General features: G+C 42.7%; 1 protein-coding gene across 3 annotated transcripts in view; it reads right to left on the bottom strand.

Annotated features, from left to right (window-relative positions):
• Nucleotides 1-18,567, bottom strand: part of SACS (sacsin molecular chaperone) — a 90,273-nt gene that overhangs the window by 40,451 nt on the left and 31,255 nt on the right. For 2 of the 3 annotated variants that reach the window (XM_059720471.1, XM_059720472.1), the window contains 3 exons: nucleotides 17,764-18,272; nucleotides 4,741-4,891; nucleotides 858-945 (listed from right to left, as the gene is read on the bottom strand). In XM_059720471.1, coding sequence (XP_059576454.1) covers nucleotides 858-945; nucleotides 4,741-4,891; nucleotides 17,764-17,786 — 262 coding nt within the window. In that variant the 5' untranslated portion in view covers nucleotides 17,787-18,272. Of the gene's footprint in view, nucleotides 1-857; nucleotides 946-4,740; nucleotides 4,892-4,969; nucleotides 5,042-17,763; nucleotides 18,273-18,567 lie in introns of those variants that run through there. The other variant, XM_059720468.1, reaches the window with a different exon arrangement.

Below are 18,567 nucleotides of genomic sequence, written 5' to 3'. Positions count from 1 at the left end.
CAAGAACTTATCACTGATGTAATTAACATGAATATCTAATCTCTGTCTGTCACTAGATCATCAACCAATAAACCAATCTGTCCCAAAAATGCTGTTTGTAACAAAACATGTAGATGAAAAAGGCTGTTCTATTTGAAGTGTTCAAAAATCTAGTACTCCATCTTCCTACTAGTTTTAATATTATGACTTTCTTATGCAATAAATACATTTCATGCTTTAGCAGTACCATATGGTTAAAATTATTTTGAAATAAAATTCTTTTAATTGTAGCAACTAAGTAATAAAGTCAATATTACAGACTTGAATTAAAATGTCCTGATGTGACTTCAAGGCATCATAATGACTTTTATACTTACAATTTTGCAGTAGATAAACAAAACTAGTAAGAGGGAAAAGTAAAGGATTTCTACGAGTAGTCTATCAGTTATATTTTATGTATTGTATATATTTCATATTTCAATACATACTGTCCCATGTAAAATACATTATTCCAATAGCATAATTATATCTGCAAATCTTCAAGTTGCTTCATTTGGGACAAAGCATCTTTCTCAACTGTTGAGCAAATTGAGTTTGACAGGTCTCACAAAGCAGTGCTAGTATATCTGCAGCTAGACTTTCAAAATAATATAAGATCAGATTTAGTCATTTTACTATACACACCATTCCAAATGTCTGCTTCTATTGAATCTCAGATTCTCTTGGAATACAATCCCAGAAGTTATAAACTGAGGGAATACTTCTTTACTTACACACCACAAAAATGACTATTATTCACATTCAAATGTTTCAGAAAAATTAATCAAAATATTTCCCAATCTTTAACATACAAGAAAAGACTTAATTATTCTGTATACCTCCTCCTTTTAAGCCTTTTGACTGAAGCATTAGAAAAATATGATTTTGCACATTCTGAAGGTCCCCAACCTTGATACAATCAGATAACTGAAAGAGAAAAAGGAAACACTGTGATGATGCACATTCTCCAGTATTATTACCATATAACAGCTTTTCTCAAGTCATTTTTTAAAGTTAAGTAATGTTTGGATATTCAAATCTAGAGACTAGGTCTAAAAGCTTCTCAAACTGCTCTAGTATCAAACCTAAATATACCAATTCTGACCATTGCAATTGTGCACAACATGGGTAAGACATTTTTCAGAGAATAATCTTTTTGGTTACCTACTGTGCAAAATTATTCCCTTAGGTACATAGACATAACAATTTGACAGCAATGGGAGCTATGGTCATACACATTTTCTATTTTTCTCCTAGTTCTCCAGTTCTGATTCTAATAATTTGTCTGAATAATGTCTATCTAGTACATCTTACTCTAAAAATGCAGATAACATATATTTTACATGCCCACTTTTACATAGTGGTCTATCTAACATACCTTATATAACACAGATCTGATATCTGTAACAGGACCAGTAAATGACTGTGAACCAATGATGACTGAAATGTAAGATGCTTGTATGAAATGTTTTAAAGCCCTAAAGGCTTAAGAAATCATTGTGATTATAGACTGTTCTTTCAATTATATTCAGAAAGTACCAACTAAAGTACTACAAGAAACAAATTATTAACAAAATAATTAGTATGTTTAGGAATAGGTTTACAAATTATATATATTTGAGATGTATGCCTTATAAGCTCTATAAAAAAAAATACATGTGTAGTATCAAGTTGATATGAAATAAGCAATACTGCAATGGAGCAATTAATGAAACTATAATACTATATGAAAAAGTACACCTTGCAACAAAAAGCAAATCATAGTAAAATACCTGAAAAATGTGGTAATTTGTATCCAGGTTTTGCACAGGCAAACTTCTGAACTCATGTAGGGTTAGGGTCTAACTGTCACTAGAAAATCACTTTCTACTATTAGAATTTGATTGCAATTAGGTTTTATTTGTAATCAATCCTAGAATGTCCCTGATATTCCAGAAGCCTGGACGAGTGCTGATATTGTGTCAATATTTGAAAAAGACAAGAAGGAAGATAAGGCAGATGGTTTTTAGGTATCTTTGGCAAGTTACTGCAAACAGAAGGACCTGATGGCCTGAGAGGCCCCTCCAGTCCTATGTACTTCCTAAGACATTTGTGCCTTTACACAGTTAATAGCGGTAAGAGGATAATTGTAATAAGCTTTTGAAAGGTGTCCATGACTTAGTACTATATAACACTGATTTTAAAAAATCAGCACTGTGTAGCATCAATAGAGCACATATTACATGGATTAAGGATTGCATAACTAACATTTTAGGATGTGGTGACTGAGATGATTACAACAGAGTAATAGGCCCCAAATTTTTCTCCGTAGTAAATCTATTTTGCCCCCAATTTTCAAATACTCAAGCACATGACTAACATTATATCCAAAATATTTCTATTAAATTCAAAAACACCATTCACATGCAAAAGTGGGTGCAGCCTATTTTTGATTGGCTACTGTAACAAGTTATGAAACCTTCAACTTGGCTGGGTTATTGTGTTGCTTACCATTTGCACATATTGTCAACGAATACATCCAGTTGGAGGGGATCCTGATAAGAATTTCCCTACACACACTTCAAGAACATGCAAAAACATTTGATGATCTGACTCCAAGTTCCCTTTAGGGCTCATGGCATTGGTTTTGGATTCTCGAGGCTTAAAAAAGCCCAGGGAGAGAGAATCTCCCCTCTGAAGGAAACAGACAAAGTCGAGGTAAAGTGAATCCAAATGTGAGAAGCTTAGATACCTGGTGCAAGACAGTCTGAAACCTTTTGGTTTTTATGGTAGCCTGGCACACTGTAGCCCAAGATCAAGTGTAAAAATGAAAAAAGCAAGATTCACCTCAGAGAAGTAGAAGCTTCAAACCTCACCCCTGAAGGGCTGCAGTTCAAGAAACCAAAGGTAAACCTCACCCTGTGACTGATCACAACTAACCCTCACAAGTTTATTTCAACTACATTATCTACCATCTATAAATACAGCAAACTATAATTTTTAAAAGAGGTTTGCAGCATAGCATTCTCTCTGTACAGTGCATGCAAGAGTAAGACAATCTGGCCAAAAGAAACTAGAATTGGAAAGGTTGCGAAGTTAAAAACTGCACTGGTGGAGAAGAAAAGAACTCTGTTTTTAGTCTAGAATTACTTTAGTTTCATATTCAAGCATCTTTGAGTGACTAAGGGTTTCCAATGCCAGTCAGTGTTGTTCATAGTCTTAAGCTTCCTGCTGAATTTCAGAGGGTGGCATGCAGACACCTCATTCCTGTGGATATACCACAAAACATAAGGGGAGGAGGCCTGAGGGCTAACTCAGGTGATCCGGACTAGAAAATAAATGATGGTATACTGGAGTAGCTTGTCTCCAGCTACAACAATCAAGGATTCCCTCTGTCCAAACAGAAAGTCTTAAAAAAAAAAAAAAAAAACTATAAACATGCGAGTCAGTCTGTTGAACTGTCTTCTTCATAGAGAAATGATAAAAACTGAAAGCACTGAACAGGAAGCGAGAGAAATCTATAACTATTTCATTGACACATGACAATAAAGAGGTAGAAACTAACAGCTCAGAGGCCTGGGGTGAAATCACACTTTTTTTTTTCTTCCACTTTTCACCTTGGGCTGCAGCTGTTGAGCTACAATAAAGCACCAAAAGGCATGGGTGAATTTAGGATTTTGAAAGGGGATACAGTTAAGAGTGGTACATCCTCACAGCTCACACAATACTGTTTGTCTCTAGTTAAAGAGAAGCTAGATGCTTTACTAATACGCTAGACAGTTAGCCCTATATTATTTCCCATATTTACTTGATTTTAAGATGAGATTCCTCCCTCTACCACCATTTAACATGGGTGGGAAGCCCCTTATCTTAGAATCCAGTACAAGGGTGTTGTGGAGGAATGAGGGGCGGGGGACTGCTGTGGCTGGGGCTCCAGCCCCTACCCGGGGTTGGGGCACTAGCTGCAGCTGCTACCTGTACCACCCCCCATGGCTGCCTCTAACCTGCCATCTCCTCCCAGCAGCCTCTTCTCCCCCTGCTCCCCTGCAATGCAGCCTCTGCTCCCCTTTCTGGCCCTCTCCTGCCCTACTTACCTATGCTCCATGCTGCCAGGCTCACTGCATGCTGCATCCTGGGACACTGAGCACAACCCTGTAGCAGTGGTGCACAGCCCACGTGGGTGCTATGGGGGCAGGCAGGGGCTGTGCTCAGTGCTCCAGGACAAAGCCATGATCGGAAGCTGCTGGCATGGAGCAGAGGCAGCAGAAGAGTGGAGGCTGGGGAGGAAACGCAAGAGCGGAGGCGGAGAGAGCAGGCAGGGAGCAGAGGTGGCAGCAGGCAGGCAGGCGGAAGCAGGTGGGATGAATTAAAGATGACCCATCCACAATTAGATCCTACACAGAGAAAATTATTTTTTTAAAATGACATATTTTCCACACAGAATCTAAGGGGGGGGGGGGCAGGCACAGGGCACTTCAGGTCCAGGGCTGTCTCTTCATTCAGGTGCTCGTGTCCACACCTCAGCTGAGGCAGCCACTCCTGCGCTCAGGGGCTTTGCCGGGGGCGGGGGGCAGGAGCCAGCCATGTCTGGGGCCGGTTCTCACGCCAGGCAGCTCAGCAGTGCGGGGGGAGGCAGGGCGGGGTCTGTCTTTTCAAGCGGTTACTCGCTCTCCCGCCCCAGGGCTTTTTTGTTAAGCCTCCGTGCAGGGCAGGCCGAGGGCGGCCCCGGCGCGGCTCACTCACCTCCCTGCCGCCGCGCTGCAGCCGCTGCTGGGCCCGCGGGAAGCCGGTCTCCGCCGCGATCAGCGCCTTCACGTCGCGCACGGTGGCGGCCGGCGGCAGCTCGAAGGTCCGGCAGCCCACGGCGTCGTGCAGCACGCTCACGCGGGCCGGCCTGCAAGCACCACGCACGGGTCAGCCCGGACCGCCGCCCGCCCGCCGGCCCCGGCCCCCGCCCCCGCCCCGAGCTCACATCCCCCCGCGGCTGCGGCCGCGCCCGCCCGGCGCAAAGGGACCGTTAACTGCGGCGCCAGCCCCGCGGGCCCGGCTCCCCGCCCGCTGCCGCATGGAGCAGGGCGGGGCCGGCCCGGGAGCACCGCCCAACCCCGCCCCGCGGGACACGTGCGGCGGGGCCGGGCCGGGCCGGGCCGGGCGGGGCAGGACTGACTGCAGCTGCTCGCTCGCTCTGCTGGCGGCGGAACACGCGCGCGCAGACACACTGCTGGGTACACAGACACTGCTCGGGGGGATACACACACACACGCTGCTGGGTACACACAAATAGTGCTCGGGGGTATACATACACACACACTGCTGGGGGGTATATACACACACATACACTAGGTATACGCACTGCTGGGAGGTACACACACACACTGCCAGGTATACACACTGCTGGGGGGTACACACACACACTGCTGGGTATACGCACATACACACACTGCCGGGAAGGGGCGTGCACACACTGCTGGGGGGGACACAAACATTGCTGACACTGACACATGCACATTGCTGTCACAGACACACATACTATACTCCACCTGGCTCCTGCAATTCTTTCTTGATGCTACAAGTGAAAATGACCCTCTTCCCTTTTAAAAGGTCTTAATCTTCCACCAGTCACGCTGTCTTTTCTTCTGTGAATCGTTTGTTTGCTGCCCCTAGGAATTTCTTCCCCATTTCATAGCATCCACATTGCTTGTAATCATCCCTGTGCCTCCTCCTCCCTTCAGACCCAATGAAGAATGCTTCACATTCCAAAGCTTGTCTAAATCTATGTCATGATACTGATTAAAGATATCACCCACAAAAACCCTAGCTTTCATAAATGACACATTCATTATCTTCCCATTTCAGAAAGCTGGTAGAGTTTATTATTACACCAACTACTGAAAAAAGATCAAGGAACTGGTATCGCTACTTCCTGCTATGTGTTCATGTCAGATATGGGAGTAAGAATTTGCCCATAAGGGGGGCATCCAGATGAGCACAGACTTACCTGCAGCACTGCACATGCAGGCATTCCCCACACTGCTAATTTGCAGCATTGGGGGGCAGTGGGATTTCGACCTCAAGAGATCCTGGGGTCAAACAAGCCCATGCCTAAAAAAAGCAGGGCAGTGCACGTGGCGGCTGTGCACACCACCCAAAACCATGCTCCAGGTTCCGGCCAGGCTTCCTGCTGCAGAATCCCCGCGGCTGCAGCTCCCAGAAGCTCCCAGGACCCCAAGTAAGGCTGCTGAAGCCAGCACAGTTCCTGCCCCACCTCAGGCAACATGCTACATGCCTGTGGCAGAGGCATTTCCCAGGGACAAGTAGCAGAGGAACACATTGTGATGCTGCTGTTTGTCCCAGGACAAACGCACATTCTCACTCATGGGGACATGCCCAAGAAGTTTAGGAATTTCATATGTCTTTACCCAATGGATTTAGGTTCGATCTGCAAAGGTCTGTAGCAGAATCTACAGCTATGAATTAGGCACTTAAATATACAATGTATGGTGACGAGTTAGACACCTCTATATGTGCACAAAAGTTCACAAAAAATTCACAGCTGAGCATGGAGTCACCCAGTCTAAATGCTAAAGAAAGGAGTGTGTTTTAAATCACTCTTCCTCCAGGTAAGGAAATGCATTAAATAGTTCCAGTAGGTATTTCCCTACACCCTGGATTTACTAAAGTGATCAACCATCCCAGATTTTTCAGGGTGGCAGGGCTGTCCCTGGAAGGGGGGGGGGGAGGGAAGGCAGCGAATTGGGCCCCATGCTTCAGGGGGCCCCATGGTCAGTGCCACATAGCTGATATACACAGGCTGATATACCCCACACAACCCTAGGAACAGCTCTGCAAGGCAGTACCACATTTCAAGGCTGGTGTCCCCAAGAACATCCTAAAACAGGACTATAATTTGTTCTCAGCTGAACAGCAGAAAAAGTCCTGCTAAGTCTGCAGAGAGGACACAGTACAACACTGCCTGACACTGCATAGGCAGTATTGAACCACACAGTACTGCTGTCTTCATATAAAACTCCACTCAGGCCTGCTGCTCTGTTGAGCTAATTCAATTATCTGCACTGCTGCACCCTAGAGGCTGCAGCGACTCGAAATACAAGTGTTGTAAACTACTTGCACTTTTATAAGTGGAGTGCCTTGCTTGGACTGTTTCCTGGACTTTGCTCTACAAAAGCTAGTCACTTTTGGATTCACAGCCCTGAACCATGTTCTTGAAAGTAGACAGCCAGTTTTTTCTAGAAAGTCTTTGTAATATTTAAATATCCCAAATGGCAGAGTCTCTTGTTCCCTTGGGAGAATATTCCTCACACTCAGATCTTACTGGCAAAAAACATTTCTTGATATTCAAACCAAATTATCCTCTTTTAATGTCACCTTATCCCCCCTGGGACATTCAGAATACTTTCTATCCAAGGTGTTATTTATTATCCTCTCGTCTTATCTTTGTTATTTCATTCTTCATTTTCCACGTCTCTCTCTCTTCTTTCCATTTTTGATTAGCCATCCCTGATGCTCTGATGTTCCATGTTTGTAGCTATCAGAGATGCATTGTAAAATTAATGCATAGAGGGTAGGGCAGGGTAGTACCAAACTAACTGTCTTGGCAAGGCAACAACCTACTTCATCATATCTAGACATGGACTGTCAAAAAAAAAGATCTTAAAAGACCTACCGTACCTTCTACCTGGCTTCAAACTAACAAGGCTAACCATCTCTGGATTCATGGGTTAAATCCTAACCCCCTTGAACACCATGGCAAGTCTCTCATTGACTTCAGTGAAGTTAAGACTTTACATTGTGAGTTTTATTCTGAAGTTTTTTCCAAAACAGAAAGGGAAGGAGAGGATTTCAGACAAGACCATCAGAAGGGCAAAGAAAACACTATTGTTGATGCTAGATGCAAAGAGAATGATCTGAAACTCTGTGGAAGGCAACAGTCTCTTTTACAATGTCAAGACAAGATATCAAGCTGAAGAAACCTATTTAGAACATAAAGCTGTGTATATCAGTGGTGCCCAACCATTCATCAACAGGCCGGATGAGTGATGATGGATCCAGCCTGTGGGCCCAGTCCAATGCGTGCTGGAACGAGCACTCGTTCTACATGCCGTATTGCGACCACTGCTGTGGTCGCGCGCTGGATCACCCCAACCCAACGCCCACCACCCTGGCCCCTGCCCTTGGAGTGCCCCATGGGCCAGATCTGGCCCACAGGCCAGGGGTTGAGCATCCCTGATGTATAAAGATAGAAATCTCCACTATGGTTAATTCAGTCAGTAACATCTCAACAACTGACTGGCAATACATGGATGATATAAATTTTCCTTGTTAAAAAATCAATGTGAAGCACCCTGCTATCTGTAACTAAGCTTTTTATCTTTTGCCTGTATCAGCAGCACCCTTGATTAAACTTTTCTCCTGAAACCTAAACAATGGATAAACATCTGTAAATAAGGACTATTCCTTGAAAAGTGATGATACAAAAATTGCACTGACATAACAGATGTATTCCTTCCAAGTATTCAGAACCATCTGCTGACTTCAGGGTAGAAACAGATGTCCTGTTTGTGGTGGGACAGAACTCCTCCCATTTAGATGTACCTCACAGGTGTCCTGAGACAAAGCCCAAAATCTGCTGCCACAAAATAATGTGGTAATAGTGGGCACAGATAGTAGTTACTTTTGTTGCACGATTGGTCCCCTGGAAGAGCTCTATAGCCATGCTTTTACACATGTGCACAGCCACAGAGCATTTTAAAAGTGGCTGATCGTGCAACAAATTAACCCTCATCAAATGTGAAATCAGATGAAAACACTCCATTTTGGAGGGCATTAGGGAACTTCTCTTCTCTAGGGTCAATCTGTCGTATGATCAGGGCTCAGCTGATGCAGCACAGCCTTGCCCCAGTGCTATCTGCAGGAAGGGAGGGGAGCGGGGTTGAGCTGTGGGCTAGGTTTTCAGTGGGAGAGAGAGGGCACGTGGACTGGAGTTCTCCTGCCTTGCAAACCCCGCCCCAGCTCAGGCCAGGCAAACCCCAGTCCACAGCTGTTTTTCCCTTTCTTTCCCCCCCTCCCTTCCTGCAGAGAGCACCACAGCAGGGAAGCAGTGGAGCAGGGCTAGGGGAGAGAGGCTGTAGACAGGCTCCTCAGGCTTAATCAGCTCCAAAGTGGAGGTCAATCCTGCCCCTCCCCCCCACTGCAACCTATGGGTCAGGGGGGCCACTCTAACTCATGGTGCTTTATGGAAAGCACCATGAGTTAGAGCAGAGGCCTGCATGTCTGTCAGTACCCAGTTTGTCCCAAGATGTTGTAAAGGGCATCTCAATGACTGTCCCTTGCAACATGGAGGAATAAGGGACCCAGGCTTCCCACAAGCCACTGCTTCTGCCCCAATCCTGGCCCCTCTTCACCCCACGGAGCACGTCAGCAAGCAGGGAGCAGCCTCTACAACATGAAATGCATTTCATGCTACAGAGCAAGGGAACCCTATATAGTTCCTCACTCCATGCTTGCAGACACACACCCCAAGTCAAAGTCAGATACCCTGGGCCCATTGTCCTGCAAGATTTATCCCCTGAAGCCCCAGGAGCCAAAGGGGCCCAGTTCTGTGGGATAACAGCTCTAGGCAACATCTGTACCTGCCAATCAATTGGCTCAGTTGTGCCAGGATGTGTCCCAGCACCACTGATCTCACAACAAAAATGACATCTGTTTCTGGTCTCGGTGACAATCATCAGTTGTGACTGTTACTCCTGTTACAGTAGCTGAAAATACAATTCTAGGAGAGTGAATTCATTTAGTATGTCATTATACCATGCAAACATACTGAAGACAAGGGTACCCCACACACAAAGTCGGGCATACAGACTTTGCTACTTGAGAATAAAAGAATCCTACTTGATTCTCAGAACCCAGGGCAAATAATGCATTTCAAAGACCCATCTTTTACAGGTAAACTGAGAATGGCTGAAATGTTTGACATCATAAACTTAGAAAAACTACAGTGGTATATTACAGCTATTTTTCAATCGAGATAACATTTTAATATAGCAATATATAGGAAAGCTTTTTCTTTAAATCTAGGTATCTGTAAAGAATAATTTGGTTTGGCTAGCATTATAGGAAGTGGAAGATGCAATCAAGATATATAGAACAAAATCACAGGGTGTGAATGTAAAATTAACAGGGCCATTTATAATATTGACATATTTTTATAAAATGAAATGAAAACAATCTTTAAAATGGCTATTTCCTTGAAAATGAAAAACTCTGTAGGTTTCAGAACTACTAAGCTTAATTGTACCTCTCTAAAATGACTCGACGCTGGTATCTATTATGTCGGAAGATAACTGACCACTTTCATATCCAACAAGGGATATTGATGTACATAAACAGGTGAGAAGATGTCTGGGGAGAGGAACAGTAGGAATAATGTGATAAGAAACAAATATAATTGCCTTACTAATGCAACAGGAAGCATACTGCATTATAAGATCTACAACTGCAGCTGCTAAGAATCTGTAGTGTTGGCAGGCAATTAACATGACTCAAACAGCCACATTCAGATTTAAGACAAAACACTACTACTAACAAAAAGAAATGTACTATAACATGGTAAACACATTACATTTGTTTCTACCTGATTTCTAGAACAATAATTATGCAACAGATTTTTTTAAATAAGGATTGCTTAAGCATTTGAGCTTAACGTGTCAAATGTGCTTTACTGAATGTGTCAAATGTGCTTTACTGAACAGCAAGGTATATTGATGAATTTATTAATCTTGTTTCATGACATTTGAAATTAAATCTATCATTTTTAACATAAGCATTTACTGAGGGGGGAGTCTCTCCTTTTTAGAGAAAATATGAAAACAGTTTTCACCAAACTGTTAGTTTTGACAATGCAAAGCCAGATACAAGACAATTTTATGAATTACATTTTCCCCCCACTACTTCCCTCTTAATTATAATAGTGAAAATGAACATTAGGGCAGAATTTGATTCAGTTAATCCCTTACTTGAATTCCATCTATAGCACCATAAAAAGTGTTGTTTTCTTGAAGGAAACCATTTAAGAGAAAATCATAATGATTCTGTTTAGACTTACTTTCAAAGATAATTGAGGCAGTCAAGGTTGTGAAAATAGCTTATTCAAATAAAATATCTGCTTTGTCCTTAAGTATGTTATATAATGTAAGCCTTATTGCTAAAAACATTTACTATGGCTTTATCCTTTTTATCTCTAATCAATATTCCTAGTCTGTCCCATCATATGGCTCCATTATATCCCAAGAGTAAGCCATATTTAAAAGTGGCTGTGGTCCAGCTGAATTATTTAAGGGGTGAAAGCTTTGCTCTTCTGCCTGGAGAGAGAGCTGATGCACTTCTACATTTAGATACCAATCTGCAAATACTAAAAGAAGGACATTAAAGTACTACTAGTAATAATAATACACAAAAAATTTAAAGGCACAAAAATCAACCTTGGATTTTTTTTCCTTTCTCACTGCATGGTTCACGTTCTCTCTCTAATGTAATTTTAACTTGAGTCAGTAATAACTATTATATTGTAACATAAGCCAGTTCCTTGATAGCATCCTACAAACGCCACTGCAAAATGCTTAATAATAAATCTTCTTTTGTTTTACTACTTGCCTACAGAGAAAGGAGCAGTACAAAGGACACACAAACAAAACCTGATATGCTGCTGTGCACTAATTTACTTTCAGTTCTGACCCTAGCATACCCTGACAAAACAGAAAACCTATTCATGTTATTGCAAGCCTAAAAATAGGAGCTAGGGCTTCAGCCCTAACTACAGAAAAGCTGCCATTTCTTCACAATAAATACAGAATTATGGGAAATCCCGGGGAGAGGAGAGGAGTAAAACAGATACAAATAGTCTCAGAAATTGCTCTCTAGGGAATTGTTTTGGGAGGGATTCTAGTGTTGCAATACTATATTTAGCATACAGTTTTGAAGTATTAACAGAATGAATAATTATTTGCTCTTGTGTCATCCCAGGAAAATGTGCCAGAACAATTACCTTGTTACATTATATTTATGAACCATCATGAGACTTTAGGCTAGGGCAGTGGAGGACATCACTGATAAGCATAATATTCTAGCTAGAGATTACTGAGAAGTTTTTAAATTGCCATTATTTTTCATTCACAATACTTGAGGTGAAATAGTCCTCCTTTCCATTTAAGCTAGGGAAGAAATTGCAACAAGACATTTTCAATGCTGAAATAGTTCTTTACTGGCTATTTCTGTGTTTCTTTGGGTGCATCTACATGTGCAATTAATTTGAAGCAATAAACTCTGGAGCAGTTTGAGCAAAAGTAAATTATGCTCAAGCGCAACATCTACACGCATACCCAGGACAGCAGCAATTTGAATTGGGGCGGATCAGTTTACACCAGCCCTGGGCTCCTGGTAGCAGCATCAGGCTAGCTGGGTCACAAGGGTGCTGAAAGGCAGCAGGCAGGAGTTTTCACCAGCAGTCAGCATCTACATGTGCTTTTAACTGCAGTAAATTACCCTGCCGTAAGGTAGTACTGTTCCTTACAGTACTATTTTATGGCAGAAATAATTAATTTACTGCAGCCTAATACCATCACACATGTAGGCAGTCATACTTTACTCCACTGCTAATTAGCCCACTCAGCTCAGCAGTAAAGCACACTTGTAGATGCGGCCATTGAGTATTAGGTCTCACAAGCTTGGTCAGTATTATTTATTAAATGTATTATCTGGAATTGCATTGTGCGGACTATGTATTATGGTTATTAAATACGTTTATTTTCCGCTTGGTAGAAAAATAATTGTAATAAGCATTTTTTAATAAAGTTGGGAAAAAATGAAAAGATGCAGTACCATGTAGTAGTATCTTTTATTGTGCCTTTTCCCAGTGATTGTTTTGCAAAGTGTTGTTATTTTGTTTCCAATGGACTATCACACCCTACAGCCCCAGGGCTATACAAATCTGTGTAGAATATATTCCAAGTCAGACTCCTGAAGTGGGACGGGCAGCACAGATGTTGCACAGCCTTGATGTGAGGTGACATAATTCTGTAACTGTGACAAGAAGTAACCCAGGGAACCTAGCCTCAGGAGGATTCCCTATATAGCTCATGAAAGGTAACAGACTATGGTCACTTTCGGAGGGAGGAGACAACCAGAAGATACTTGGAAAATCTAGCAGGGCAAACCCAGACATTAAGTTCCATATTGTACGTTTTTACTTGTTATACCAAGTAATTTGGTTAGCAGCAAAAGGCAAATACAGCAGCAGCTGATGAGTTGTGCTAACTCAAGCTGTAATTTGTGGTTGCGTTCACACTGGACGGATAACTTGAGCATCAGCAATGGTTATTTGAGTTTTAACCAACTCTACCTGGAATTTAAAGGACCACTTGAGTCAAAGATTTTTGTGGGAGTGCAGAAATTAGGTTAGTGGCAATGCCTGAGTTACACCTCATGCTAAAGCTGCAGTGAAGACAAGCTCTAACAGCCAGACCTGGTTTGGTTGCAGAAGCAGCTAAATAAGACTAAGTCAGAATTTAGGCAACTACGTTTCCAGAAGTAATCCAGATTGGGCCTACTTTACAAGGCACAAAAAATAAGGAGGTAAATCTTTTCTTTAGGAGGAGTAAGACTTGGATTGGGATTCCTGATGCCAAGGTTATTTAGAAAACTAATGAGAGAGCTCTTTCTGAAAAGGAAGTTTCTTTTACTTAAGTAAAGGAGCCTTTGGTGGTATGTGATGTTTATACAGTGGGGGAGGGGAAGGGAGCAGCAGGTTGGAAGTGGAGCCAAAGCACTGTGAGTTTAACAGCATCACATATACACAATGTAAGACCAATTTCTAAAACTTAAAAGACAACCTTAATTTAAAAACTCTCCATTTAGCTTTATATTATTTTTACATGTATTGTGGTAACCCCATGTGTCCCCAGGTGAGGTTAGAGCCCCAGTCTTCCAGATGCTGTACAGAAGTACAGAGGAGAAGATACATCTTTGGACAGACAAAACAGACAAGATTGGGAAACTGATACATCAAAGTAGAAAATTGTGAACAGATGCCTGCTAAGATCATGTGATTTGCCTAAATATACAGTGGAAGTCTCTGGTGGAGCCCAGAAATTTAACCCAGTTTTCCCCGAGTCCAACTCCAGTTCCTTAACCATGAGCTTATTCTGCTTCATACATTTAATTCCTCTAAGCATCTAAAACTTGATTAAACCATTTAAATACATATATAGTTCCTTATCAAAGTACTCTACACTGGGAAATCTCTACGTAAAATCCCACCAATTTCCTGGAACTTTGCATGAGCTGAGGGGTCTGCCTCTGCTGAGCAGTTAAAGAAGTGGGACTTTAGATATCTAATTTAAGGTGCATAGACTTGAAAAGTTAACAATTAATTGAAATTAAGAACATGGAGATGCTATTTCAATTATAGATCCATTAACCCATATTTTATCAAAGTAGATGATTGGGTAAAATTCTGTTACTAAATCTTTAAAATTCATAATTTACTTGTTTGCTATGGATACAATTGTGTATTAATGGAATAAAAAGACTCCAGTGGGGATTTTGAAATGCCTCAAAATAGTCTAATGGGAGTTCTGGTTAGTGTAAACTCATATGAAAACATAAACTACACAAGTCTGAAAAAAATATCAAAAGAGCCACAGCCATTATATAGATTAGCATTACAGATTAATCATTTATTATCAAGACATATAATTTAATAGTGCCCATTATATACCTTATATTGAGGTGCAGAAGTGAAAAAATTTGGAACCATGACTAATACCTGATACAAGAAATTTACTGTCAAGCAGTATAGATTAAGTCATTTACTCTGCATGTAAAAATGAAGCATGCACTTTTTTTAGCGTGAAGAGTCATTTGAGACTGAAAAAGAAGCGGTAATGAGTATAGAGCCTATTTCTCAAGCTGAAGGAAACCTTGGAGATAGTGCTTCTAGGACACACATTCATCATGTCAAAATGCTTTATCAAGGGAAATAAGACCCCTTCTGAAAAATGAAAAGTTTGCCTCTTTCATGTAGTTGTTCCAAGCTAATCAACCACAATGAATTAAGAGGAGGCTTAAAATCAATGTCCTTTGTCATTAGGTTAAACTAAGCATAAGTGCTATGGCCCAAAGTGTCTGTATTTTCCCAGTTATTCCTTTTTCCAGGCAATCAGCCATCACATAAACTAATGTCCCCTACGCCTTGACCAAATAGCAAAATTGGCAACATTTGTGCAGACAAGAGTGACCCCTGCTATTTATTTTTTAGTCTTAAATGATAATAAGAAAATATTTCCTGGAGATTTTTAGATTCGCAAATAAATTACATCAGATATGAACGCAAAATGATTTGTTTCCTTCATTTCCTGTGATTCTACGAGTTATCTATGGGAAACAAAGAGCTTGGAGGTTTTCACAACACTCTTGCAACCAAGATGAGGAGGATTCAATGCCAGCTTTCTCTCTAAAGCAGTGATTCGCAACCAGGGATCCATAGTACCCTGAAATGCCATGAGATCCTTTCAACCATACCATGGGACATTAGGAGGCAAGCGCTTGCTCATCCCAGCTCCACTGTACAAGGCGGTAAATGCTCCCTCTTCCCCACTGGGCCCCTGTGCAAGGAGGTAAGCACTGAGAACCACTCTTCTAAAGTCTGGGATAGAGAAGCTTCTCACATGGCAAGTTATTTGAGTTATTTGGGTTTGGGGGAGATTTGTATGTTTTTTAATTGCCAACAGGTGGCCAAAACTTGTATCTCTCCCTACTTAACTCATACATAAGTGTTAACCCCAACTTTGGGGATGCTGTTCAAGACACTAGGAGGTAAAGCACATATATATGCTGAGCTCAGACAATTTTTTGTAGTGTTATCTGCAGGGTGTATGTTTCAAATCCTGAGAGCTCACCATTTGAATTCCTGTTATCAGCAAAAAGGATGGTTGTCACAAAAATCAGAGTTTATCCAGGATTTGAATACTGTAGGTATTCAAACCCCCTGAGCATGGCAGTGCATCCCCTATGAAAAGGGCACTGCTGACACTGCCAGCGGCACCTGCAGGCAGTCGCCACTTGCCACCCCCCTGCCCCTTGCCGCCAACACCACCGGCAGTGTCTGTGGGTAGTCCGCAATCACTGCTGGCCACCGCCAATGCTGCTGGCGGCGTCTTGCCACCATCTCCCCCCCACCCCTGCTGTCAACAGTGCCATGGCTGTCTGTGGAAGCTTCCCGTTTACTGTCACCACGCTCCTGCTCACCATGCCCCCCTCCCCCCCAGCCTCCAGGGGCACACAGCATTCATGGAGGAAATATATGAAATATTTAATTTATCCATGTATATTACCTGTCTCTCTCTCTGCCCAAAGCACAGGGATTATGGGTCTGTAGAGCTCCCAGGTTGAGAACTTGACTCTTTAACTAAGGCTCATAAAATATATTTTCACCACAAATATACTATAAGAGACAACAGTACAAGCATGCAGTACAGTCTGAATGAGCTAACTCCTGAACAAAAAGTAGTGTGCCCAGGCTAATTAGCAGTGACTTATAAGAAGCAATTAGCCCCACATGCAACACCACACAAGTCCAGCTATAATGCTCAGGAGGCAGCCTGCACAGTGTATTTGAGGGGACCACTGACTGGCATAATAATGTTGTAGCACAGACATGCCCACATTTTCAGTTCTAGACTCCCTCACTTCAGTCCCTTACAACATACAAACCGGTGGCCATAAGCTCTATGCAACAGGCTAATGTGTCTTATAAGCCTGATGCACAGATAGGTGAAGCATCTCCGCATATAGCTACATTGTGATAAGGATCTCCCAGTGCCAGCCCCGTGACCACACAGCTGGCACTGGGAGATAAGAATCTCCCAGCCCCCACTCCATGATCATGATCTCCGAGCAGGGGGCTGGAACCTCCCTGGGGCTGGGGCAGGAGGACATAGTCTCCACCTGGGCTTCAGTGGCAGAGTCCACGCCAGTAGCAAGCAGCTCCTGGGGACAGGCAGCAACCTCCCGCCTGCTGCTGCCCAGCTGACCAGGCATCTACACAAATGTTACTGCACAGTAACTCCCAGTCAGGCATCTACACAAATGTTACTGCACAGTAACTAGTCGCTAGTAAATTTGATGCTTGCATTTGCAGGTAGCAAATTTACTCAAGATTAGAGCAGTTTACTGTGCAGTAAGTGTGTGACATGCACACATGGGTAACTAGAGCCTCCTGAGGCTGGTGAGTCCTTGCAGAAGTCACTGGCAGTGGCGGTGGTGGGAATGGGGCTGGGGAGCACCTGCAAAAGCCAGTGGTGGCATCAGTGGTGGGGACAGGGCTGGTGAGCACCTGCAGAAGCTGTTGGTGGCGGGAACAGGGCTGGCAAGCACTCGCAGAAGCTGCCGGTGGTGTCGGCAGCAGGGACAGCCCTGTCAGGGGGAGCATGTGCCCCCCCCATGCTTCTCCTACCAGTCACCTATGCACGCATGCTAACTACACAGTAAACTGCTCTATTGCTCAGTAAAGTATCTCATGTAGACATACCCAGTTAAATTTGGCCAAAGTCCATTTCAGGCCTACACTTGATCCTACTGGATCCAGTGGAGTTGTATCAAGATCAGAAACACTAACTCCTCTTCCTCCCCACTCCCTCCCCCCCCCCCCCGGCTATTCTAATCAAAGTATTTTGCAATGGCCATCTCATTTACCTGATCTTATCCTTCATCTCCATTCTCTCTGCTTCCGTGATCTCCTCCTGCTAGAAACATGAAGCAGAACTTACGATTTATTCATTAACTTCTTTGCTTACGCATCGTTGTTTTCTGTTTAAATGGCTGCTAGAAAGCCCAGCCATATGAAGCCCCTTTCAATTGTTCAGTCCATCTCTTATCTCCAAAATCTGGCAGTGCTTCTAGTTGTTGCTACTTATCCAATTTCCTTGTCAAGTCTCCCTTACACTCCAAAGGGTTTGTCCATCTTATTTTCTTAAACAGAACAGTATTTGGGGAGCAAGTAGGTCCTGGATTCTTTCTGAAATTAAACTTGAATTGTTTTCTTTTATAATTGAACCTTGTTCAGTTGTTCTGTAGTAGCTATCATCTCCATTTTTTCCTTTCCTTCTTCTTCCTGAAAGCAGAGAGAATAGCAGAGAGTGTGTCAGTCCTCTCTTCTCCCGTTGATCTGCTAGTAGGCGCTTCTCAGCATCATCTCGGAGGTTCTGAGAGAAGAAAAAGAAATGGGAAAGACGGAACCGGGCATTAACACAGAAAGGAACTGAACTGAAGGGCATGGAAAAGTCATTTCCTCTGAGGACATAGCTGCAGTTGCTGCCTTTATGTGAGTCATGTTTCTAATTATAAAACTGCACTGTGCATTACAGTATTTGCAAGCACATGGAGATCAGGAACAAAGCTATGAGATTTTTTTCTCTGTACATTCTTACAGAAAACTATCATATACTTTGGATTCATAACAGACTAACTGTCGTATGAATCCTGAATTAGAGACAGATT

The sequence above is a fragment of the Alligator mississippiensis genome, chromosome 1 (genome assembly GCF_030867095.1).
Source record: "Alligator mississippiensis isolate rAllMis1 chromosome 1, rAllMis1, whole genome shotgun sequence".
Classification (NCBI taxonomy): Eukaryota; Metazoa; Chordata; order Crocodylia; family Alligatoridae; genus Alligator; species Alligator mississippiensis.
This window is presented reverse-complemented; position numbering and strand designations above follow the sequence as displayed.